We start from the raw sequence: 26,489 nt of genomic DNA, 5'->3' as shown, positions 1-26,489 counted from the left end.
TTACATGGTGTCACCTGTGCCCTTTGACCCCTCACGTTACATGGTGTCACCTGTGCCCTTTGACCCCTCACGTTACATGGTGTCTCCCAAAATAACTTCATCCTGATAAAGAAGACAAGAGGACAAGGAGTGTTTCTGATTGTGTGAGTGTTGGCTTGTAATACCAAAGTGGATAGTTGTGCAGTCTGTGGTATATGTCTGTTCACAAGTGCCTCTGTGTGTATTTGTGTTGCTTTCTCAAGTGTACAGTACTGGAGTGTGAGAGAAAGAGTCAGTGTGTGTTTGGGTGTGAATGAAGTGTGTAAGTGTGTTCTTTAGTGCCACTCTGTGTGTGTGTGTGTGTGTGTGTGTGTGTGTGTGTGTGTGTGTGCGTGCGTGCGTGCGTGCGTGCGTGCGTGTGCGTGCGTGCGTGCGAGCGAGCGAGCGTGTATGTGTGCACGTGCATGTCTGTGTTAGAGAGGAAGTCTGTGCCTGCTGTTGTAACTGTGACCTTGTCTAGCTGTTGTGTCTTGTCAGAAGCTCATGCAGCTAGACTACAGCGGCCTAGGACCCAGCCCTGGTAGTGCTTGGCCCCGTCCAAGCAGGGTTGTGGGAGAAAGACGGAGGGATGGAGGAAGTAGTGATGGGGGGTGGCTGAGATGGGAGGGTTGGTGGGGGGTCCACGGGTTGCTTTTCCCCTGTGAAACTTTGATGTTAATCCCTGGTGCAGGCCCAGATCAGAGCTGTCTATCATCACCTTCTGGTGCAGGCCCAGATCAGAGCTGTCTATCATCACCTTCTGGTGCAGGCCCAGATCAGAGCTGTCTATCATCACCTTCTCTCCTCTCGCTCGGCTGGATTTCAGGACTCCCTGCCTGGCCACCTGAAGACACACAGAGAGGGACTGCTGAGAGGGAGAGGGGGGAGACGGGAAAGAGAGAGCGAGTAGAGGGAGAGCGAGAGCGAGTAGGGGTGAGAGAGAGAGAGGAAGGTGTGTAGATTGGTCTGTTTATGATTTGCTGATGCCCTCTCCACTATGACTACGGGGTATGAGGGTATCCCCACTTGTTGAATGTTCTGGATCCTCCTCCAGAGAGCCTCTGGGGCGATTTGCATGTCTGATTTTATTGTGGCTAAGCTTTCGGTCAAAGTGACCTTCTTCACCGGTGCAATATTTCCCTACAGTCAGAATGGATGGAGTCTAGTGTCAAGCAAAGCCAATGATGACATCCATTGATGTTTTAGCCTACTTGGGTATACTTTAGCCTTATATTCCAAAGATAAGTGTAGAAGAAATACACTGTTTATAACTGGTCTGCATCCCAAATGACACCCTATTCCTTATATATTGCACTACTTTTGACCAGAGCCTGATGGGGACCCTGTTCAAAGTAGTGCACTACATAGAGAATAGGGTGTCATTTGGGACACCCCTGTATGTAAAGCTCTTTGTATGCATTCTGAAGCTGTGTTAAGAGTTAATGCTGAGTGATGTAAAGTTATTTAAGCAAAGGGCCTTGGGAATAATGTGGACATTTGTGACTCCAGCACAGCAGTGGCCCCACCATGCAGTCCCCTGCTAATTCCTCAACCCTGCATGTTCCATAAACTAATGTAATAAATCTGACACAGACCAGGAGTGTGTATATTGTGCACCACAGTACATTAAGCTACATACCAAAACGGTGACAATGAATGCTTGTATTGTAGGTTACTTCGGCTAAACATTTCTTGTTTTCCAGTCACAGAAGGTCATAAGTTATATACCTCTTATATCAATTTAATTTAGTTTGTGTACGTTTTGGGGTTCCTGTCTTGGATTTTATACTTTAAACCAGTAGTTCTTAACTGATTTTGTTTTGGGACCCAAATTTCACCAAGTTACCTCAGTCACGACCCAATATTGTAATCGAGGGTGGGAAAAATCCTACGAAATACAATATGGGGAAACTATGTATAATTTTGTGTTGATAATAAACGTTCCCTCCTAACCTATATTGATAAGTACAGTGCCTTGCAAAAGTATTCATCCCCCTTGGCGTTTTTCCTATTTTGTTGCATTACAACCTGTAATTTGAATTGATTTTTATTTGGATTTCATGTAATGGACATACACAAAATAGTCCAAATTGGTGAAGTGAAATGAAAAAAATGACTTATTTCAAAAAATTCAAAAAACGGAAAAGTGGTGCAAATATTTGAAAGAATATGGCACAACAACAAACCTGCCAAGAGAGGGCCGCCCACCAAAACTCACAGACCAGGCAAGGAGGGCATTAATCAGAGAGGCAAAAAAGAGACCAAAGACAAACCTGAAGGGGTTAACGCTCCACAGCAGAGATTGGAGTATCTGTCCATAGGACCACTTTAAGCCATACACGCCACAGAGCTGGTCTTTACAGAAGTGGCCAGAAAAAAAGCCATTGCTTAAAGAAAAAAATAAGCAAACACGTTTGGTGTTCGCCAAAAGGCATGTGGGAGACTCCCCCAAACATATGGAAGAAGGTACTCTGGTCAGATGAGACTAACATTGAGCTATGTCTGGCGCAAACCCAACACCTCTCATCACCCCGAGAACACCATCCCCACAGTAAAGCATGGTGGTGGCAGCATCATGCTGTGGGGATGTTTTTCATTGGCAGGGACTGGGAAACTGGTCAGAATTGAAGGAATGATGGATGGCACTAAATACAGGGAAATTCTTGAGGGAAACCTGTTTCAGTCTTCCAGAGATTTGAGACTGGGATGGAGGTTCACCTTCCAGCAGGACAATGACCCTAAGCATACTGCCAAAGCAACACTCGAATGGTTTAAGGGGAAACATTTAAATGTATTGGAATGGCCTAGTCAAAGCCTAGACCTCAATCCAATTGAGAATCTGTGGCATGACTTAAAGATTGCTGTACACCAGCGGAACCCATCCAACTTGAAGGAGCTGGAGCTGTTTTGCCTTGAAGAATGGGCAAAAATCCCAGGGGCTAGATTTGCCAAGCTTATAAAGACATACCCCAAGAGACTTGCAGCTGTAATTGCTGCAAAAGGTGGCTCTACAAAGTATTGACTTTGGGGGGTGAATAGTTATGCACGCTCAAGTTTTCCGTTTTTTTTTTGTCTTATTTCTTGTTTGTTTCACAATAAAAATATTTAGCATCTTCAAAGTGGTAGGCATGTTGTGGAAATCAAATGATACAACCCCCGCCCAAATATATTTTATTTCCAGGTTGTAAGGCAACAAAATAGGAAAAATGCCAAGGGGGTGAATACTTTCGCAAGCCACTGTAATACATTTTCGTTGTCAATAATTCCATATTACTAATTTCTTGATGAAGAATGTTTTTAAACTAATTGTTTTGAAACCACAAAATCAACCAATTAGAGTTGCTAATAGTTCTACATTGAAATATTGAATCTACTGTCATCATATAAAATAAATGTTTTACTCAAACCTCCCACCAGTTGAGAAACGCTGCTTTAAACCACTGATGTTGGATTCATATCCGTGCTTGGTTTACAGGTTGGCCTGATCTGTTTACTCACTCACTCACTCACTCACTCACTCACTCACTCACTCACTCACTCACTCACTCACTCACTCACTCACTCACTCACTCACTCACACCGTTTTCTCCATCTCTCTAAGAGTACCACTGCAGTAGAGATCAGGGTTGTATTCACAAGGCACCAAACGGAAGAAAACTGACTCAAACAGGGAGGGGCTACCTAAACTTGTCCAATAAGAAAAGGTTTTCTGTAGCAAGTTTTTTTTACTACGATGTACATGAATAAATACAAGCCAGGACTGGCTTGCCATCTGTTGAGGCCATTAGTGTGATCCGTGACGATGTGGCAGGACAGGAACCTCTGTCACACAGGCATTCTAGAGAGGTCCCCTGTAAACAGGTGACCACTGTCACCGCTCTACAGGGCACTGTGTGTCATAACCAGAACCTCTGGCTACGTGTCAGTCACATGTCAAATAGAATCCCTGCACCATAGAACTAGGATTCCCATCTTATTCCTATTGTCCCACTGTGTCATAATCAGAATTTCCATTCTATTCCTGTTGTCCCACTGTGTCATAACCATAATTCCTATTCTATTCCTGTTGTCCCACTGTGTCATAACCATAATTCCTATTATATTCCTGTTGTCCCACTGTGTCATAATCAGAATTTCCATTCTATTCCTGTTGTCCCACTGTGTCATAACCATAATTCCTATTATATTCCTGTTGTCCCACTGTGTCATAATCAGAATTCCCATTCTATTCCTGTTGTCCCACTGTGTCATAACCATAATTCCTATTATATTCCTGTTGTCCCACTGTGTCATAACCAGAATTCTTATACTATTTCTATGGTCATAACACTGTTCTGTGATCTATTGTCAGACCCCTGTCTGTCCCTCACACATGTCCCTCTTACCTGGTAACCCCTGCCCAGTGTTCATAGACAGCTCTCAGATGTTAAGCATAGATAGGCAACATGGCATTTTCATCGAGATTCTGTATAGGCCTACAGTGCCCATGCCTCATTAGTCATTACAGAAAACTTACTTGAAACAATTGATTTGGTCACCGCTGATAAAGGCATGACATACAGTATGTGTGACAACCATGCCTATCAATGTGGTGCTCCCCCCCAAAACTGCTTTGTGAAGCTCCAAATACTATGATATAGGCTGACCTTTACCCTATAATTGTGAGGTTTACATCCTTATTTCTAGTTGTCAGCCTCATCAAATGTATGAATGCTTAGCTCTGATATATTACAACTGTCTCTACCACTGAGCTAGCTACACACCCAATATCACCGTGCGCAATTCCACTCTCCCTGTCACTTTATTGCGTCCAACCCGTGTGTTCAAGCTAACCGGATGCTTTTGGTTTGCGCGTGAGAACTTCGAAGTCGTCCGTAGGGCTGTACCTCCCGTTTCTCTCTGGACCGTCTGACAAGTCTGCTGCGTGTTACCCATGAGTCCTCGCTCATATAACTGAAGTTTAGAGTTGACTCTGATTTTAGCTATCCCTCGGACGGTCTTCTTCACTCCTCACCACTAGCGCGCTGGACCAGCGAGACGCACAGGAAAGGAGGCAGTTCTGTGGGCATTTTGTACAGCCGCGAACCTCAAATATACGATTAAGAAAATATTAATACCAATAGAAATCTTGAGGAAAGAGCAGAGCGATCACGAATCGACAGTTCTTTACCTAATTTAACCGTAAGCCTATAATAAATACGCTTGTCCACTAAACTTTTGATGCTTTCAATTGCGCGCTTTAAATGTTTTCTAAATAATTTCGAGCAAAAAGCTAATTTATGATGACGACAATGCAAATTAGCGATAGTTAAAGACAGGTTACAAAGTTACTGTTACCGCTGTCAAATGATCTTGTAATCATATTATTCGATGGCACCTCACGTTAAAGGTTTAACGGTTATTGGGATTATCATATTACCAATTTAACATTTTCTCCAACTTGCATTTGACATAGCACACTTGTCAAAATGCCATGAGCATTTTATTTTGTGGTCGTGACTTGATTTATAGATAACTTATTTAACAAACGAAATTCGGAGTAGACTCTGACATTGGAGGAATGAAATTGTGACCTACTCGTTGGAATTAGTCTTTAGTCCAAGTAGGCTAATTATTATTCAACGCGGACAACTTGATCATGACTTCGATTTCAGTTGGCTAAATCACCAACGTAAATATGGGCTCACTGTTAAATAGGTGATTTAAACTGTATTCCGTTGTAATTAATAGGCCTACTTCTATCGGTAGGCCTATATTGGCTAACCATGTTAGGGAGCCCATCAAATAACGGTGGCATTAGAATGTTGGTGCCCCCCGCATCCAACGACGATAGGCGGGTTGAATTTGTGGCTCTTACCGCAGTTCATATGGAGAGGAGCGAACCATCGACCCCGGAGCGCGCGCACCCCTCTCACCGCACCGGGCTCCTCGGTACCCCGCGGCCGGGGCGTCCTGGACCACGGGCGACCACCTCAGCCTCCAGCAAGCGCTACAGAAAGTTTCAGAACTTCTTATACAACGTACTGGAGAGACCACGAGGATGGGCATTCATCTACCATGCGTTCATGTAAGTAATTGTTTTTCAATACAATTAAGGCTGCTAGTGTCATCGCATTTGCTGAAAGTGTATCTTTACGTTGGCTTATTTTTATTTACACACATTTTTATTTGTTTTTACGTCATTGTTAACTTTACACACATGTTTTAGTTGTTTTTACGCCATTGTTAACTTCTTTGCATTGAAACAATTCATATTGTCTCTTGAATAACGCAACAGCCAAGCTTTCCCCTGAGTAGTTTTCTAATTAGCCAGGTGGAGTCAGTGGAGTTGCTTATTTGGCAATTAACTCACACATTCGACATACATCTTCCCAACATGGGGCCTCACACTCAATTTTTTCTATCATCACTTGATTAAATCACAGTTAGATCTTTGCTTTCAAATTGAATTTGTCCAAAACCAATTGGAAATGATCAGACATTTTTCAAAGTCTCTCACTAAACATCCTCGTTAACTACAGAGACATGTGTCATTGATGTTATGGACATCAAAATAATTCGAACATAAACAACCATTCAAATTTAAACAAAATGCATATCAGCCAATTCAAATCGTGGATTTACTTGCACGTGACAGAACGCTAAATTGTAGTTGAACCTTTATTTAACTTGGCAAGTCAGTTAAGAACAAATTCTTACTTACAATGACAGCCTACTGGGGAACAGTAGGTTAACTGCCATGTTTAGAACAACAGATTTTTACCTTGTCAGCTCGGGATGCAATCCTGCAACCTTTCAATTACTGGCCCAACACTCTAACCACTAGGCTACCTGCCACCCATAGGGTTAGTCCTACGCTAACCTCACCAGGTGGCAGGGATGGTTAAAGGTGTCCACATGCTTCCCAGCCGAATCAGTTCGGTAGAATTTGTACATTATGATGACATTTTGTGACGTTTTTGTTCATGTTGAACTTTTTTTCAACTGTTCAGGCACACATTTTTTTCTGGAGACAAGCCGAAGTTCGGAGCTGAAGTCTACGCCCCTTCGTCAGTGATTGAATTGAAGCATGCTGACGCCTTAACTCTTGAGGGCCCTCTGCTATTTAGGGAGAGGCAAGATCTATTTCTAAAAAAGAAACCCACTTTAAATCTTAGCTTGTTAACTTGCTCATTCCGTATGTTTTTTAAACATAAAATCAATCCAAGTGCCCAGATATTTATAGGCGGGAACCCGATCGATGTGAGAACTATCTAATGAATAAATATCTTGTCCATCTGAAACATTTTTGCAAGAATTAGAGAAAATCTATTTAGTCTTTTAGCACTTTTTGCTCACTGTCAGTTGACCAAAACAATTATTTAAAATGAAGTGGTGGATGGGAATGTGGATCATGGCTGGTTCACATGGTGCGCAAAATACAGCATCCCCAAGTTGTCATGTGTGTTAGAGGGGCCATTGGAGGGCCAATTGTGTGAAGAAGAAAACATTTCCTCTGAACAAATGTAATTTACAGCAGCGTTTTGGTGACAGTCGAGGTAAATGATACAAAACAGAATGTAATTACCAAAATGTATGGTACTTATGTATGACCACAATATTCCACAGTATTCCAAAGTATTCCTATGCTACCACAATAAACTTCTGCTAACTGTGAGTCCCGACTTCATCACTCATTGCTTCGGGGTCCCATTGCACATATGCCCCTAAGTGTATACAATATATTGGCTACAGAGCTCTATCCAATCCAATAATGTATCTCCTATTAACACTGCGAATGATGAGGTTATCCATCAGCACTCTGAATCCATCACAACCCTGGCTTTCCCCCATTAAAGATCTTTCTTCACTGGTGCTCAGCCAGTACTGGTGTTATTCCTATGGCATTTCTGGAGCCTATCTCAGAGCTGAGAGAGAGAGAGAGAGAGAGAGGGAGAGAGAGAGGATGTTGGCAGTTCTATTGTTGTTCTTTCTCCCTCAGAGTGGTGGGCAGAGTGGTAAGTTGCTGGGCTCATGTTTCAGATGCCAGGCCATCTGAGACTCTCACGGACTGTGAGAGGGGGTTGTCCATCTCTCTCTCTCCCTCTCTGCCCAGCACTAAGACTGAAGTCATCACACCGCTTTCCCAACTCCTGTGTTTTGAACACACACACATACACACATACACACACACGCACACGCACACGCGCATGCACATATGCATTAATCTGTTAGCCAAGGTTGATGTGCTCTCTTCTACAACAGCACGCTCTGTGACACGCATCCCTACAATTGCCTACATGTTTGTGTGTGTGTGTGTGTGTGTGTGTGTGTGTGTGTGTGTGTGTGTGTGTGTGTGTGTGTGTGTGTGTGTGTGTGTGTGTGTGTGTGTGTGTGTGTGTGTGTGTGTGTGTGTGTGTGTGTGTGTGCGCACTTTGGGTTGTTGGATGAAGTCTTATGTAATGCCATTAGCCACACTTGTGCTTACCTGAGCACATTTCCCCCTCAATATTATTATACCCGGGCTATGCATTTCTTGTGATTAATTACAATAGTCACACAGCATGAGAATAACTACAGTACTGCTGTGTACAGGATCAGTGCTTTATTAGAGAGCCTCATTAAGACATGGTTAATCTATCTATCATAATTGAATCGAGCCACACAGTGCTGCGTGGGGAGATAGAGTACACATCGAGTGCTAATATCCCATGATCGTTTAATTAGGCCTGGGCTCCGAACACGGAAAGGCAGCTGGTGCAGATGTGTCATTCCTAGAAAGGGAGGGTTACATGGCAGGGTCACATGGCTGTGTTACGTGGCAGGGTCACATGTATAGGAAAAGGAAGTCAAATGGAGGGTCATCATTCAGTAGGATGAGGTCCGTAAAGACTGATCAAAGGTCAGCTTTACTTTCTTCTCATAGTTGAGATTAGAATTTGCAAGCGGGTAAGCTGATCCTAGAACTTCTATCCAAACCGTTCAACTTGGACACCCACTTCGGCTCCTCTCTCAAGCGTCTGTCAAACAACCGCTGAACCAGAGATACAGAGACACACAGCACCATTCACAGGGGGATCCCCTGGTTTCAGCACCTGGTCACACACGCACTTACACACACTCTTGATTCCAGACTGGTGATGTTTTGACTAGAGAACTGGCTGGGCCCTGGGTGAGGACTGAGGGGGAGGCTGAACTAAATGCTTTGTGTCCTCTGAGAACCTGGGAGAATACGGCGAGTCGTTGTAACACAGCCTCAGCCTGCGTCCCTACGGGCCCTGGTCAAAGCAGTGCTCTACATAGGGAACAGATAGAGTTCCATTTGGGATGCAGGCTGAGTCCGGGAAGTGCTGCTGCTCTTCCTGACAACGTTGTCCTAACAAATTCCTGTGCTCACCAACCTGAACCGTTGCTAAGACACACGGCCTTACGTCCGACGAGCTTTTCGTTTAAATGTCGCGGAGACCGTTAAAGTGTTAAGTACCGCATTTTAGAACAGGAGCTCCACTTACTTAAAAGCCTGAAACCTCTTTGTTGCCCTTCGGGGGAGGGGGGGGGGGTCAATACGTCAGATGCCTGGCATTCAGCTGGATCAGGTTTGTCGAGCGACGTTCCACCTGACCTTTGACCCCTCACCCATTCCCACCCGCCACCCGTGCCACATATAGTTGTTTCACATGGTCTCGTCACTGTAGCTCAGCCCTCCTACAGGGGGACCAGCAGGGTCAGGGGACTCTGTTCGAGTCCCAAAAGGCACCCTATTTCCTGTAGAGGGCACGTTTGACTAGAACCCCAAAATAAGTGCCCTAAATAGGGATGAGGGTGGCGTTTGGGACGCAGCCACAGTCTAAAAGCGGGTGGCTCTATTGTTGGCGGTCGGACTGGACTGTATGTACCAGTCGGTGCCAAGCGAATGCCAGTCCAAGGCCCAGACCGGAGCTGTTAGGCAACAATGTTTTGATCTTTTTAGCTAGGGGCTCAGAGAGGCGGGTGGGGGGTGGTCACTCATAGACCAATGAGCACAATGTTCCCGTCGGGTGTGGGACGGGAAAAGCAGGCGAGACAGAGACAGGACTGACCAGAAGGAGTGATTGATTAACTCTATGGAGGGTGGAGGGTGAAAATACACCAGTCATCTATTATTGATGTCTTTGTGCTAAAGGAACAGAAGGGAGAGTAGAGATGGACCAGGAGCATCAGAACAGAAGGGAGAGTAGAGATGGACCAGGAGCAACAGCACAGAAGGGAGAGTAGAGATGGACCAGGAGCATCAGAACAGAAGGGAGAGTAGAGATGGACCAGGAGCATCAGAACAGAAGGGAGAGTAGAGATGGACCAGGAGCATCAGAACAGAAGGGAGAGTAGAGATGGACCAGGAGCATCAGAACAGAAGGGAGAGTAGAGATGGACCAGGAGCATCAGAACAGAAGGGAGAGTAGAGATGGACCAGGAGCATCAGAACAGAAGGGAGAGTAGAGATGGACCAGGAGCATCAGAACAGAAGGGAGAGTAGAGATGGACCAGGAGCATCAGAACAGAAGGGAGAGTAGAGATGGACCAGGAGCATCAGAACAGAAGGGAGAGTAGAGATGGACCAGGAGCATCAGAACAGAAGGGAGAGTAGAGATGGACCAGGAGCATCAGAACAGAAGGGAGAGTAGAGATGGACCAGGAGCATCAGAACAGAAGGGAGAGTAGAGATGGACCAGGAGCATCAGAACAGAAGGGAGAGTAGAGATGGACCAGGAGCATCAGAACAGAAGGGAGAGTAGAGATGGACCAGGAGCAACAGCACAGAAGGGAGAGTAGAGATGGACCAGGAGCATCAGAACAGAAGGGAGAGTAGAGATGGACCAGGAGCAGTCGAAAGGGGTTGATGATGGTGTGTGTATCGGTCTTAGTTAAAGGTTTGAGAGTCCTGGGCCCGTATTCACAAAGCTTCTCAAAGTAGGATGGTTGATCTACACTCTTAGAAAAAAGGATTCCAAAAGGGTTCCTCGGCTGTACCATAGGATAAATGCAAAACTGATTCTAGATCAGCCGTCCTCTAAGACGCTTTACAAATACAGGCCCAGAGATGGTGAGTGGAGGCCTAATTGAGATACTGTGGTCAGAGAGACAGACAACAGGTTTTATGAGGTAACCAATGACATGAGCCAGCTGAGGTCAAGGCAAACTGAGGGCTTACCGTCATGGTTCTTCTGTCATGGTTGTGTGTTCGTTGTCTCTCCCTCGGAGTAGCTTCACTTCTGTTGATTTGTACAAATGTTCTCTCAAATGAACAATACAGAAAACAACCATAGTCAGATACATCTAGTCATGGAGTTTTGTGAATTGCCAGGGATACACACGTACACACAGGATTTGCGTGTATAAGAGAATACTTTAGTGCTTGCTGTGCTGTTGCTGCCTTTAAATAATGCATTGTTTATGCTTTTAAAGAAATTACGCAACGATCATGAGTCCAATGGGAATATGGACCTTTTCTCTCTCTCAGTCTCTGTTTCTGTCTGTCTCTGTATCTCTCTCTCTCTCTCTCTCTCTCTCTCTGTCCCTCTGTGTGTGAGAGTCTTCGATCTCTCCATGACGGGACTGCCCCGTCCATTAGCTCTTGACTATGAACTGGAGCTGAGGATGAGCACAGGGCCTCTGTCACTTCTCAATACCCTATCATGAGAAAAAGTATTTTACCAAAACGTTCAAATAAAATATTAGATAACATATCTACTCGCAGGTTCTGATACATGTGAAAGTCAACATAGTGTCTGAATTACAGTTGTGAATTAAGGTGACCAGCCCATTTATAAATAAGCAATGCTTATTTGTGTGTGTTCAGGCCCTTGACTTGGGCCTGAACACACCAGTACCGGCACCTAGGTATAAACATTACTGGCACTCAAAATAAATCGTGGCACCTATTTCAGTCCACTTTAGGCATTGTAAATAAGCCAAGTGCTCTTAACCCACACAACCATGCTGATCTTGGGGCTTTCTCCCTCTCCATCTCCCCACCTGTCTGGGCTGGGTTTGGTTGGACGGTCTGAGTGTCTAACTCACTGGCCACCTAACCTGTCCATTAAGTGTGTCAGCAGTACTTTGGTAACAACAATGAACGCTGTGTAATGCAGACGCTGGGAGTCAGGAAGCAAGTACAGGGGGTGAATTTAATAATATAAAAACCATGGACCAATACAAAACAAGAGTAGCATCTGGACATTAGAAACATAACTAATACTGCCTGGGGAAAGAACCAAAGGGAGTGACAGATATAGGGGAGGTGATCATAGAAGTGAGTCCAGGTGAGTCTCATGAGGCGCAGGTGTGCGTAATGATAGTGCCAGGTGTGCGTAATGATAGTGCCAGGTGTGCGTAATGATAGTGCCAGGTGTGCGTAATGATAGTGCCAGGTGTGTGTAATGATAGTGCCAGATGTGCGTAACGATAGTGCCAGGTGTGCGTAACGATAGTGCCAGGTGTGCGTAATAAAAAGTAAACTGGCCACAAAGAGCGCCAGAGAGGGGGAGCGGAAGTAGACGTGACACGCTGCCCGTTTTTTAACCACATGGCAGAAAACCCACTAAAACTCCCCTTGGAAAAATCGCAGCGTGACCTTTGTGGCTGTGTTTTAATTATTGAGGCGACTAACTTATGTCAGCAAGGAGCTTTTTATGTTTCCATGTTTGCTTGCCGCCCCAGTCAGCATATGAATGTGTTTATTGATGACTAAGGAGGAGGCGTACCAAATGGCACCCTATTCCCTACAGAGTGCACTACTTTTGACCAGAACCACATGGAATCCGAATGGACCCTGGTCAAAAGTAGTGCACTATATAGGGAATAGAGTTCCATTTGGGAGGTTACCCATAAAGCGGCTTGAAGGAGAAGGGAGAAACGCCACACAGCACTTTGAGGATTTTAACCTGCTCCTGACTGCTCCTGACTGCTCCTGACTGCAGATTAGCTGCTTGTTGTTCATTACTCTGCTTTTATCAGTTCACCTCAGTTGGCGGTGTAAATTCTGCTCCATTAAGGATCCTCTATGGATGTGTTTTTTTCTCTTCCTCTGCCACCCTCCCTCTCTTTCTCCCACCCTCGGTCCAACCTCTCCTCTGTCCCTGCTATGTGGGAACATCATCTCTCATTAACTCAATCACCTTGTTTAATTGACTCCCCCCTCTCTCTTTCTCTATCTCTCTCCCTTCTCTTTCTCTATCTCTCTCCCTTCTCTCTCTCTCTCTCTCTCTCTCTCTCTCTCTCTCTCTCTCTCTCTCTCTCTCTCTTTTTTCCCACCATCATGTCTTGATTTGCTTGTTATTTCTTCTCCCTTTACCCCCTGTGTGTCTCTGTCAGAGAGGTGAATTGAGGAAAGGAGGCATTAACAATGAAAGGATGTTTTGAACCTAAAAGGAGAATTACTACAGGACGTACAGTAGCAATGAACCATCACACACACACACACACACACAACCCCCAAAAGAGACACACTGATCCAAGGTCACAGTACCTCAGATAAAGACTCATCTTGTATTTTTAAACCTCTCCCTCTGAGAGGAACAAAACAAAGTCCTAGATACTTCTGTGTTGTTACAGTTCCTCTGTAATTGTCAGCAGAGCTTGAACTTTCAGACCTAAAACGGAGAGAGAGAGAGGGAGGCCAGAAAGTTTAGTCTGGTTTGTATGGTAGAGGTTTTTAGGGCAGGCTAGGTTGAAGTACCTGAAACTGGCAGCTATCTTAAATGGTAAATGAGGTGTGAGAACAACACAGCCAAGTCTCCCTTATTTACTCTCTCTCTCTCTCTCTCTCTCTCTCTCTCTCTCTCTCTCTCTCTCTCTCTCTCTCTCTCTCTCTCTCTCTCTCTCTCTCTCTCTCTCTCTCTCTCTCTCTCTCTCTAAACCCCTGGGTGTCTTCATTAGGCCCTGCTGTGCAGACTGGGACAGGGAGTGTGTCCCAAATGGCACCATTTTCTCTATGTAGTGCGCTACTACATAGGGAATAGGGTGCCATTTGGGACGAAGTCTGGGAGACAGCAGCAGTACCAGCAGCTCTGCACACTACCCCTTTGATAAAGGAGCACATCTTGTTATTTTTACGCACCACTCATGTGAAGGAAACACTAACTATGTAATTGAGTGGCTAACGAGATTAGGGAGTGTAACTGGATTGAATCCGAACTGGTAGCAGGTGATGTGATTCTTTGGGATCAGGTCTGGTTTGTTGGGGGGGGGGGGGGGGACTGAGGGACTGGGAAGGGTTCTGTGGGCTTGACTTCTGGGCTTCTGGTTTCTCTCTTGCTCTCTCTCCCGAAGTGGATCACTTTTTGCTTGTTTTTTGTTCCCCTCTCCCTGCCTGCATCTGGCCCATGTCTGTCCAGCCATGGGTTTCTGTCATGTGCTTGACACCTCTTTCGATGTCTGGTCACATTCTGCAGCAACTGTCAAAGCCCCTTGTCGGTATGACCAGCACAACCAGTCTGCTGATACATTTATTCTAGAGAACCAGAGGCTACCTGCTAGCATGGGGGTTTGACGGGGAGGGGACAGGGAGACTGAGACTGAGAGAGAAAATGATGTGTTCAGAATTGGGAGACTGAGTGAGAGTTAGAGATGATGCCCTGTCCTGAAGATTTTTCAGTGATCGACTTTGAAACCAAAATGGAGAGTGAAAGAAAGAAAGTGACTGTGTAAAGCGATAGGAGACGGAGATAGACAAAGAGGGAGAGAGAGGGAGGACAGAGACAGGGAGGAGGTAGAGAGTGGGAGAAGGTAGAGAGGGAGGAGGTAGAGGGAGGAGGTAAAGACAGGGAGGAGGTAGAAACAGGGAGGAGGTAGAAACAGGGAGGAGGTAGAGGGAGGAGGTAGAGAGTGGGAGAAGATAGAGGGAGGAGGTAGAGACTGGGAGGTGGTAGAGACAGGGAGGAGGTAGAGGGAGAAGGTAGAGAGAGGGAGGACAGAGACAGGGAGGAGGTAGAGAGAGGGAGGAGGTAGAGAGAGGGAGGACAGAGACAGGGAGGAGGTAGAGAGAGGGAGGACAGAGACGGGTAGGAGGTAGAGAGAGGGAGGACAGAGAGAGGGAGGAGGTAGAGAGAGGGAGGACAGAGACAGGGAGGAGGTAGAGAGAGGGAGGACCGAGACGGAGGAGTTAGAGAGAGGGAGGACAGAGACAGGGAGGAGGTAGTGAGAGGGACTAATTGGTTGACATAATTTCAAGTTTTAATGTCACGTGTACAGTGAAATGCCTTTTTTACAAGCTCTAGGGAAAATAGAGGGTGAAGGAAAGTTGAGTAATTTTTGTGAGAATGTGAGATAGCGGGAGAGAGGAGAGTTCGAAAAAATTGTAGGGAGAGAATGTGAGACTAAAGGTGGAGACGAAGAGGGAGATGATGTGAGATGAAGAGGGAGGGACGGAGAAGGAGATGATGTGAGACAAAGAAGGAGCGACGGAGAGGGAGATGATGTGAGATGGAGAGGGAGATGATGTGAGACGGAGAGGGAGATGATGTGAGACGGAGAGGGAGATGATGTGAGATGGAGAGGGAGATGATGTGAGACGGAGAGGGAGATGATGTGAGACGGAGAGGGAGATGATGTGAGACGGAGTGGGAGATGATGTGAGCCGGAGAGGGAGATGATGTGAGACGGAGAGGGAGATGTTGTGAGACGGAGAGGGAGATGATGTGAGACGGAGAGGGAGATGATGTGAGACGGAGTGGGAGATGATGTGAGACGGAGTGGGAGATGATGTGAGACGGAGTGAGAGATGATGTGAGACAGAGAGGGAGATGATGTGAGATGAAGAAGGAGCGACGGAGAGGGAGATGATGTGAGACGGAGAGGGAGATGATGTGAGACGGAGAGGGAGATGATGTGAGACGGAGTAGGAGATGATGTGAGACGGAGTGGGAGATAATGTGAGATGGAGAGGGAGATGATGTGAGACGGAGTGGGAGATGATGTGAGACGGAGTGGGAGATGATGTGAGACAGAGTGGGAGATGATGTGAGACGGAGAGGGAGATGATGTGAGACGAAGAAGGAGCGACGGAGAGGGAGATGATGTGAGACGGAGAGGGAGATGATGTGAGACGGAGAGGGAGATGATGTGAGACGGAGAGGGAGATGATTTGAGACGGAGTGGGAGATGATTTGAGACGGAGTGGGAGATGATGTGAGACGGCGAGGGAGATGATGTGAGACGGAGAGGGAGATGATGTGAGACGAAGAAGGAGCGACGGAGAGGGAGATGATGTGAGACGGAGAGGGAGATGATTTGAGACGGAGTGGGAGATGATGTGAGACGGAGAGGGAGATGATGTGAGACGGAGAGGGAGATGATGTGAGACGGAGAGGGAGATGATGTGAGACGGAGAGGGAGATGATGTGAGACGGAGAGGGAGATGATGTGAGACGGAGAGGGAGATGATGTGAGACGGAGTGGGAGATGATGTGAGACGGAGTGGGAGATGATGTGAGACGGAGAGGGAGATAATGTGAGACGAAGAAGGAGCGAAGAAGAGGGAGATGATGTGAGATGAAGAGGGAAGGACGGAGAAGGAGATGATGTGAGACGAAGAAGGAGTGACGGAGAGGGAGATGATGTGAGACGGAGAGGGAGATGATGTGAGACGGAGAGGAGGATGATGTGAGACGGAGAGGGAGATGTGAGACAGAGAGAGAGATGATGTGAGACTAAAGGTGGAGACGAAGAGAGAGATGATGTGAAATGAAGAGGGAGGGACGGAGAAGGAGATGATGTGAGACAAAGAAGGAGCGACGGAGAGGGAGATGATGTGAGACAGAAAGGGAGATGATGTGAGACGGAGAGGGAGATGATGTGAGACGAAGAAGGAGCGACGAAGAGAGAGATGATGTGAGACGGAGAGAATGTGAGAGGGAGAGAATATGAGACAGAGGGAATGTGAGACGGCGAGACGGAGAGGGAGAGAAAAAGCTACAGCTTGAGAAACAGAAATAATTGCAGAAAGAGAAAAGTGCGACACGTATAGCGAGAGAGGGAGATAGCAGCACGATTCTGAGGGGGATGTGGTGAGACGGAGAGGGTGATAGCAGCAGGATTCTGAGGGGGATGTGGTGAGATGGAGAGGGAGATAGCAGCAGGATTCTGAGGGGGATATGGTGAGACGGAGAGGGAGATAGCAGCAGGATTCTGAGGGGGATATGGTGAGACGGAGAGGGAGATAGCAGCAGGATTCTGAGGGGGATATGGTGAGACGGAGAGGGAGATAGCAGCAGGATTCTGAGGGGAATGTGGTGAGGTGAAGTGGGGAGATGAGGGGGAGATGCTGTATTCATTTCCACTTTCAGGGCAGAATTGATCCCCATGGGAACAAGATTTCTGTCCCAGGCTGGTCCTGTAGGGGTTGGGTTTCCCCCAGTAATGACAGAACTCAGGGCTCACGTTCATACACATGATAAGACACGCTCTACACACACATTCACATGGATTTTGTATTGTATATATGTGGTAGTTGAGTAGTGGCCTGAGGGAACACACTTAATGTGTTGTGAAAAGTGTTATGAAATGTAATGTCATGTAATATTTGTAATATTACATGACAAGGAGAGTGATGGAGTGCTGCATCAGATGGCCTCCACAATCACCCGACCTCAACACAACTGAGATGGTTTGGGATGAGTTGGACCGCAGAGGGAAGGAAAAACAGCCAACAAGTGCTCAGCATATGTGGGAACTCCTTCAAGACTGTTGGAAAAGCATTCCAGGTGACGCTGGTTGAAAGAATGCCAAGAGTGTGCAAAGCTGTCATGAAGGCCAAGGGAAACATTGGAAATGTTGCTCAATTGGTGTAACTGCCTTATTGTTGCTGGACCCCTGGAAGAGTAGCTGTGGCCTTGGCAGGAACTAATGGGGATCCTCAATAAATACAAATACAAATACACCAGGCTAAACCAGACCAGGCCTAGGGGGCCAGTGGTGTGTGTGTATGTGGTTGAGAGAGGCTTGTTGTTTACCTCACCTCCTCTGGTCATGGGTCAAGGCTGCAGCTTTATTTAGCCTGACTGGATGACAATCATGTTGTTGTTGTTCTTTATCATTCAAATGAATAAAGCAGCAATATCAGTATCACTATCAGCCCCTCAATCTCACCATCTCAATGTTAACTTCCTCTCTGAATATTTGTCTGGGAAAGTCTTTTAGCTGTGAAAACAGTAACATATAAAACATAATACATGCATATCACATTTGACTATCACATTAGAGCCCTAACCCTGGGATAGACCAGAAACCAGAGAATCAACATCCCGGGCCTCATTGCATTGTGGTCCTGCAGTGTAATGTGATCGGTCTGGATGTTGACACCCCATAATCGCTTGTAATCTGTGTGTATGTAATGTTATTCTAGCCAGCCAGGCCAGGAATACTGCAGGGTTTGGGTGTGAAGGTCTTGCCAGCGCCAGAGGTTTATTTTGGATGTATTAAGCCATTCGATCACACGAGCTGGAGCTGCTTTCACAGTATGGAAAGGCAAGGCCAGGCCAATGACAGAGGGGTCTGGGATACAGCAAGGAAAAGCCAGGACATGACAAGACAGGCCAATGACAGAGGGGTCTTGGATAGAGAAAGGAAAAGCCAGGACAGGACCCGACCGGACAGGCCAATGACAGAGAGGTCTGGAAAAGAGAAAGGAAAAGCCAGGACAGGATAGGATAGGCCAATGACAGAGGGGTCTGGGATACAGAAAGGGAAAGCCAGGACAGGATAGGATAGGCCAATGACAGAGGGGTCTGGGATAGAGAAAGGGAAAGCCAGGACAGGACAGGATAGGCCAATGACAGAGGGGTCTGGGATAGAGAAAGGGAAAGCCAGGACAGGACAGGATAGGCCAATGACAGAGGGGTCTGGGATAGAGAAAGGGAAAGCCAGGACAGGATAGGATAGGCCAATGACAGAGGGGTCTGGGATAGAGAAAGGGAAAGCCAGGACAGGACAGAATAGGCCAATGACAGAGGCGTCTGGGATAGAGAAAGGGAAAGCCAGGACAGGACCAGACCGGACAGGCCAATGACAGAGGGGTCTGGGATAGAGAAAGGGAAAGCCCCACTACTGTCCCCTGAGTTTGGAGAGGACCATATACACTACTGTTCAAAAGTTTTGGGTCACTTAGAAATGTCCTTGGTTTTGAAAGAAAACAAAACATTTTGTCCATTAAAATAACATCAAATTGATCAGAAATACAGTTTAGACATTGTTAATGTTGTAAATGATTATTGTAGCTGGAAACTACAGTTTTTTTATGGAATATCTACATAGGCGTACAGAGGCCCATGATCAGCAACCATCACTCCTGTGTTCCAATGGCACATTGTGTTAGCTAATCCAAGTTTATAATTTTAAAAGGCTAATGAAACCCTTTTGCAATTATGTTAGCACAGCTGAAAGCTGTTGTGCGAATTAAAGACGCAATAAAACTGGCCTTCTTTAGACTAGTTGAGTATCTGGAGCATCAGCATTTGTGGGTTCGATTACAGGCTCAAAATGGCTAGAAACAAAGAACTTTCTTCTGAAACTCATCAGTTTATTCTTGTTCTGAGAAATGAAGGCTATTCCATGTGAGAAATTGCCAAGAAACTGAAGATCTCGAACAACATTGTGTACAACTCCCTTTACAGAACAGCGCAAACTGGCTCTAACCAGAATAGAAAGAGTAGTGAGAGGCCCCAGTGCGCAACTGAGCAAGAAGAAGTACATTAGAGTGTCTAGTTTGAGAAACAGACGCCTCACAAGTCCTCAACTGGCAGCTTCATTAGATAGTACCCACAAAACACCAGTCTCAAAGCCAACAGTGAAGAGGCGACTCCGGGATGCTGGCCTTCTAGGCAGAGTTCCTCTGTCCAGTGTCTGTGTTCTTTTGCCCATCTTAATCTTTTATTTTTATTGGCCTGTCTGAGATATGGCTTTTACTTTGCAACTTTGCCTAGAAGGCCAGCATTCCGGAGTTACCTCTTCACTGTTGACTTTGAGACTGGTGCTTTCTATTCTGGTTAGAGACAGTTTGCGCTGTTCTGTGAAGGGAGTAGTACATAGCGTTGCACGAGATCTTCAGTTTCTTGGCAATTTCTCGCATGGAATAGCCTTCATTTCTCAGAACAAGAATAGACTGACGAGTTTCAGAAGAAAGTGCTTTGTTTCTAGCCATTTTGAGCCTCTCTAATGATGTTCTGTATTATGTCATTCTGTATTATGTTTCATGTTTTGTGTGGACACCAGGAAGAGTAGCTACTGCTTTTGCAACAGCTAATAGGGATCCTAATAAAATACCAAATACCAAATAATCGAACCCACAAATGTAGATGCTCCAGATACTCAACTAGTCTAAAGAAGTTTTATTGCTCCTTTAATCAGCACAACAGTTTTCAGCTGTGCTAACATAATTGCAAAAGGGTTTTCTAATGATCAATTAGCCATAAAAAATCTGCCGGTCCCAGCTATAATAGTCATTTAGAACATTAACAATGTCTACACTGTGTTTCTGATCAATTTGATGTTAATTTAATGGTCAAAAAATTTGCTTTTCTTTCAAAAACAAGGACATTTCTAAGTGATCCCAAACTCTTGAACGGTAGTGAGTGTATATATATATATATATATATATATATATATATATATATATATATATATATATATATATACTGCTCAAAAAATAAAGGGAACACTTAAACAACACATCCTAGATCTGAATGAAAGAAATAATCTTATTAAATACTTTTTTCTTTACATAGTTGAATGTGCTGACAACAAAATCACACAAAAATAATCAATGGAAATCCAATTTATCAACCCATGGAGGTCTGGATTTGGAGTCACACTCAAAATTAAAGTGGAAAACCACACTACAGGCTGATCCAACTTTGATGTAATGTCCTTAAAACAAGTCAAAATGAGGCTCAGTAGTGTGTGTGGCCTCCACGTGCCTGTATGACCTCCCTACAACGCCTGGGCATGCTCCTGATGAGGTGGCGGATGGTCTCCTGAGGGATCTCCTCCCAGACCTGGACTAAAGCATCCGCCAACTCCTGGACAGTCTGTGGTGCAACGTGGCGTTGGTGGATGGAGCGAGACATGATGTCCCAGATGTGCTCAATTGGATTCAGGTCTGGGGAACGGGCGGGTCAGTCCATAGCATCAATGCCTTCCTCTTGCAGCAACTGCTGACACACTCCAGCCACATGAGGTCTAGCATTGTCTTGCATTAGGAGGAACCCAGGGCCAACCGCACCAGCATATGGTCTTACAAGGGGTCTGAGGATCTCATCTCGGTACCTAATGGCAGTCAGGCTACCTCTGGCGAGCACATCGAGGGCTGTGTGGCCCCCCAAAGAAATGTCACCCCTCACCATGACTGACCCACCGCCAAACCGGACATGCTGGAGGATGTTGCAGGCAGCAGAACATTCTCCACGGCGTCTCCAGACTCTGTCACGTCTGTCACGTGCTCAGTGTGAACCTGCTTTCATCTGTGAAGAGCACAGGGCGCCAGTGGCGAATTTGCCAATCTTGGTGTTCTCTGGCAAATGCCAAACGTCCTGCACGGTGTTGGGCTGTAAGCACAACCCCCACCTGTGGATGTCGGGCCCTCATACCACCCGCATGGAGTGTGTTTCTGACCATTTGAGCAGACACATGCACATTTGTGGCCTGCTGGAGGTCATTTTGCAGGGCTCTGGCAGTGCTCCTCCTGCTCCTCCTTGCACAAAGGCGGAGGTAGCGGTCCTGCTGCTGGGTTGTTGCCCTCCTACGGCCTCCTCCACGTCTCCTGATGTACTGGCCTGTCTCCTGGTAGCGCCTCCATGCTCTGGACACTACGCTGACAGACACAGCAAACCTTCTTGCCACAGCTCGCATTGATGTGCCATCCTGGATGAGCTGCACTACCTGAGCCACTTGTGTGGGTTGTAGACTCTGTCTCATGCTACCACTAGAGTGAAAGCACCGCCAGCATTCAAAAGTGACCAAAACATCAGCCAGGAAGCATAAGAACTGAGAAGTGGTCTGTGGTCACCACCTGCTGAACCACTCCTTTATTGGGGGTGTCTTGCTTATTGCCTATAATTTCCACCTGTTGTCTATTCCATTTGCACAACAGCATGTGAAATTTATTGTCAATCAGTGTTGCTTCCTAAGTGGACAGTTTGATTTCACAGAAGTGTGATTGACTTGGAGTTACATTGTGTTGTTTAAGTGTTCCCTTTATTTTTTTGAGCAGTATATATATTCACTCACTCACTCACCGGCCACTTTATTTGGTACACCCATCTAGTAATCTAGTCCCGGGTCGGACCCCCCTTTTCCTCCAGAACAGCCTAAATTCTTCAGGGAATGGAAATGTTGCTCAATTGGTATCAAGGTACCTAATGCATGCCAGGAGAACATTCCCCACACCATTACAGCATCGCCACCAGTCCGTACTAGGATAGGGCTGTGAACTCATGCTGGTTACGCAAACTCCTGACTCTGTCATCAGCATGACGCAACAGGAACGTGGATTCGTCCGAACAGGCAACATTTTTCCACTCCTCAATTGTCCAGTGTTGGTGATGGCGTGCCCAATAGAGCCGCTTCTCCTTGGTTTTAGCTGAGAGGAGTGGAACCCGCTGTGGTCGTCTACTGCAATAGCCCATCCGTGACAAGGACTGACGAGCTGTGCCTACCGAGATGTCGTTCTGAACACCACGTGGTGCTGCGCTGTTTTTTGCCTCTTTGTGGCCCGCCTGTTAGCTTGCACGATTCTTGCTATTCTCCTTCGACCTGTCATCAACAAGCTGTTTTCGCCCACAGGACTGTTGCTGACTGGATGTTTTTTGTTTGTTGCACCATTCTCGGTAAATCCTAGACACTGTTGTGCGTGAAAAGCCCAGGAGGCCGGCCATGTCTGAGGTACTGGAATTGCTGTGCCTGGCACCGATGATCATACTACACTCAAAGTTACTTAGGTCACCCGTTTTGCCCATTCTAATGTTCAAACGAACAGTAACTGAATGCCTGGATGCCCGTCTGCCTGCTTTATATAGCAACTCAATTGATTCCCATTCAAAATCCTATTTTCCTTAACCCTAAACCTAACCTTAACCATAACCCATAACCCTAAACCTAATCCCAACTCGTAAACCTTACCCAAAACCTAACCAATAACCCCTAACCTTAAACCTAACCCCTAAGCCTAAAATAGCCATTTTCCAAGTGAGGACCGGCAAAATGTCCTCACTTCTCTGAGTTTTCGTTGGTTTTCTGGTACTTCTGGTAGGACTTCTGGTATAGTACAAGTATAGTAAAATGTGTACACACACACACACACACACACACACACACACACACACACACACACACACACACACACACACACACACACACACACACACACACACACACACACACACACACACAGGGAGAGAAAAAGCCCCCGCTTAGTGCAGGCAAGCCTTATAAATACTGGCCTTTATTATGAATTTGTTTTAGTCCCGTCTCCATGGTGAGGTTTCCCCACATGTTTATAGAAGCTGCTGTTATAAATTAAAATGGTCTCAACAATATTTAAGCAGCCGGGCCTTCCACCATGCTGCTGACGGGTAACCAGAGAGAGGGAGAGGGACAATGTAAGAGATGGAGAGAGGGTCCTTGGACCTGGGACTTCCCAGGAACAAGAACATGGGGTTCCCTGGGTCCGTAGAGGCAGTGTGTCACTATATTACGGTAGGTTAGTCTAGCACTATGTCAACGAGAGTAGTGGTGGTTGATGTGATGGCAACAGGGAGACAAGAGCAAGTCGAGCGGGAGAGGAAACACCTGTGCAGAGTGTGTGTGTGTGTGTGTGTGGTGTGCGTTTTCACTTCTTCTTTTGCACATGTCTTATACACACACCACCATTTACAGTGCCTGCATCCTTGAAAACACACACACACGCCTGGGGCATAGGAATTTAACCATGTAACGTCCAGAACATAATCTATTACTTGGAGCACCCTGAAATATCCACAGCAGGTCACGTCAAGGGCAGACATCAAAACATGGTGACAGGGATTTAGCAGCAATCAATGAAACTGACAGATGACCCTAGGTACAGTGCATTCGGAAGTATTCGGACCCCTTCCCTTTTAAAAAAAATGTGTTACGTTACAGCCTTTTTCTAAAATGTATTAAATTAATGTTTTTCCTCATCTATCTACACACAATACCCCTTAATGACAAAGCGAAAACAGGTTTTTAGAAAGTTTTGCAAATGTATTACAAATAAAAAACAAAAATATCTTATTTACATTTGCTATGAGACTCGAAATTGTGCTCAGATGCATCCTGTTTCCATTGATCATCCTTGAGATGTTTCTACAACGTGGTTGGAGTCCACCTGTGGTAAATTCAATTGATTGGACATGATTTGGAAAGGCACACACCTGTCTATATAAGGTTCCACAGTTGACAGTGCATGTCAGAGCAAAAACCAAGCTATGAGGTCAAAGGAATTGTCTGTAGAGCTTCGAGACAGGATTGTGTCGAGGCATAGATCTTGGGAAGAGAACCAAAAAATGTCTGCAGCATTGAAGGTCCCCATGAACACAGTGGCCTCCATCATTCTTAAATGGAAGACGTTTGGTACCACCAAAAATCTTCCTAGAGCTGGCCGTCTAGCCAAACTGAGCAATCGGGGGAGAAGGGCCTTGGTCAGGGAGGTGAACAAGTACCCGATGGTCACTCTGACAGAGCTCCAGAGTTCCTCTGTGGAGATGGGAGAACCTTCCAGAAGAACAACCATCTCTGCAGCACTCCACCAATCAGGCCTTTATGGTAGAGTGGCCAGATGGAAGCCACTCCTCAGTAAAAGGCACTTGGAGTTTGCGAAAAGGCACCTAAAGGATTCTCAGACCATGACAAACAAGATTATCTGGTCTGATGAAACCAAGATTGAACTCTTTGGCCTGAATGCCAAGCGTCAAGTCTGGAGGAAACCTGGCACCATCCCTAAGGTGAAGCATGGCTCGCAGCATCATGCTGTGGGGATGTTTTTCAATGGCAGGGACTGGGAGACTAGTCGGGATCAAGGCAAAGATGAACGAAGCAAAGTACAGAGATATCCTTGATGAAAACCTGCTCCAGAGTGCTCAGGACCTCAGACTGGGGGCAGAGGTTCGCCTTCCAACAGGACAATGACCCTAAGCCCACAGCCAAGACAGCGCAGGAGTGGCTTCGGGACAAGTCTCTGAATGTCCTTGAGTGGCCCAGCCAGAGCCCAGGCTTGAACCTGATCAAACATCTCTGGAGAGACCTGAAAATAGCTGTGCAGCAACGCTCCCCATCCAACCTGTCAGAGCTTGAGAGGATTTGCAGGGGAGAATGGGAGAAACTGCCCAAATACAGGTGTCACGTCCTGACCATAGAAAGCTGTTATTTTCTATGGTAGAGTAGGTCAGGGTGTGACAGGGGGGTTTTCTAGTTTAGTTTTTCTATGTTGTTATGTTCTAGTTTTGTATTTCTATGTTGGGTTTTGTTTGGGATGATCTCCAATTAGAGGCAGCTGGTCATCGTTGTCTCTAATTGGAGATCATAATTAAGTAGGTGTTTTTTCCACCTGGGTTTGTGGGAGATTGTCTTTGAGTTAGTGTATGTTTCACCTCTGTGTCACGGTTTGTTGTTTTTGTTATTCAGTTTATTTGTATGTATTGCATAGTTTCACAGTTCAATAAAATATGTGGAACGAAAATCACGCTGCACTCTGGTCCGCTTCATCCTACGACAGCCGTGACAACAGGTGTGCCGAGCTTGTAGCATCATACCCAAGACGACTCAAGACTGTAATCACTGCCAAAGGTGCTTCAACAAAACACTGAGGAAAGGGTCTGAATACTTACAGTGAGGGAAAAAAGTATTTGATCCCCTCCTGATTTTGTACATTTGCCCACTGACAAAGAAATGATCAGTCTATAATTTTAATGGTAGGTTTATTTGAACAGTGAGAGAGCGACAGAATAACAACAACAAAAATCCAGAAAAACGCATGTCAAAATGTTATAAATTGATTTGCATTTTAATGAGGGAAATAAGACCCCTCTGCAAAACATGACTTAGTACTTGGTGGCAAAACCCTTGTTGGCAATCACAGAGGTCAGACGTTTCTTGTAGTTGGCCACCAGGTTTGCACACATCTCAGGAGTGATTTTGTCCCACTCCTCTTTGCAGATCTTCTCCAAGTCATTAAGGTTTCGAGGCTGACGTTTGGCAACTCGAACCTCCAGCTCCCTCCACAGATTTTCTATGGGATTAAGGTCTGGAGACTGGCTAGGCCACTCCAGGACCTTAATGTGCTTCTTCTTGAGCCACTCCTTTGTTGCCTTGGCCGTGTGTTTTGGGTCATTGTCATGCTGGAATACCCATCCACGACCCATTTTCAATGCCCTGGCTGAGGGAAGGAGGTTCTCACCCAAGATTTGACGGTACATGGCCCCGTCCATCGTCCCTTTGATGCAGTG

The 26,489-nt window shown here is 45.9% G+C and overlaps 1 protein-coding gene across 2 annotated transcripts in view; it reads left to right on the top strand.

Annotated features, from left to right (window-relative positions):
• Positions 1 to 4,838: 4,838 nt before the first annotated feature.
• The window catches only part of LOC106588895 (potassium voltage-gated channel subfamily KQT member 4), a 119,295-nt gene continuing 97,644 nt past the window's right edge, over positions 4,839 to 26,489 (top strand). For both annotated transcript variants that reach the window (XM_045709430.1, XM_045709431.1), the window contains exon 1: positions 4,839 to 6,085. In XM_045709430.1, the coding sequence (XP_045565386.1) occupies positions 5,784 to 6,085 (302 nt within the window). In that variant the 5' untranslated portion in view covers positions 4,839 to 5,783. The remainder of the gene's footprint in view (positions 6,086 to 26,489) is intronic.

Source organism: Salmo salar, chromosome ssa27 (genome assembly GCF_905237065.1).
Source record: "Salmo salar chromosome ssa27, Ssal_v3.1, whole genome shotgun sequence".
Lineage (NCBI taxonomy): Eukaryota > Metazoa > Chordata > Actinopteri > Salmoniformes > Salmonidae > Salmo > Salmo salar.
Note: the sequence above shows the minus strand (reverse complement) of the source record. Positions and strands in the feature narration are given on the sequence as shown.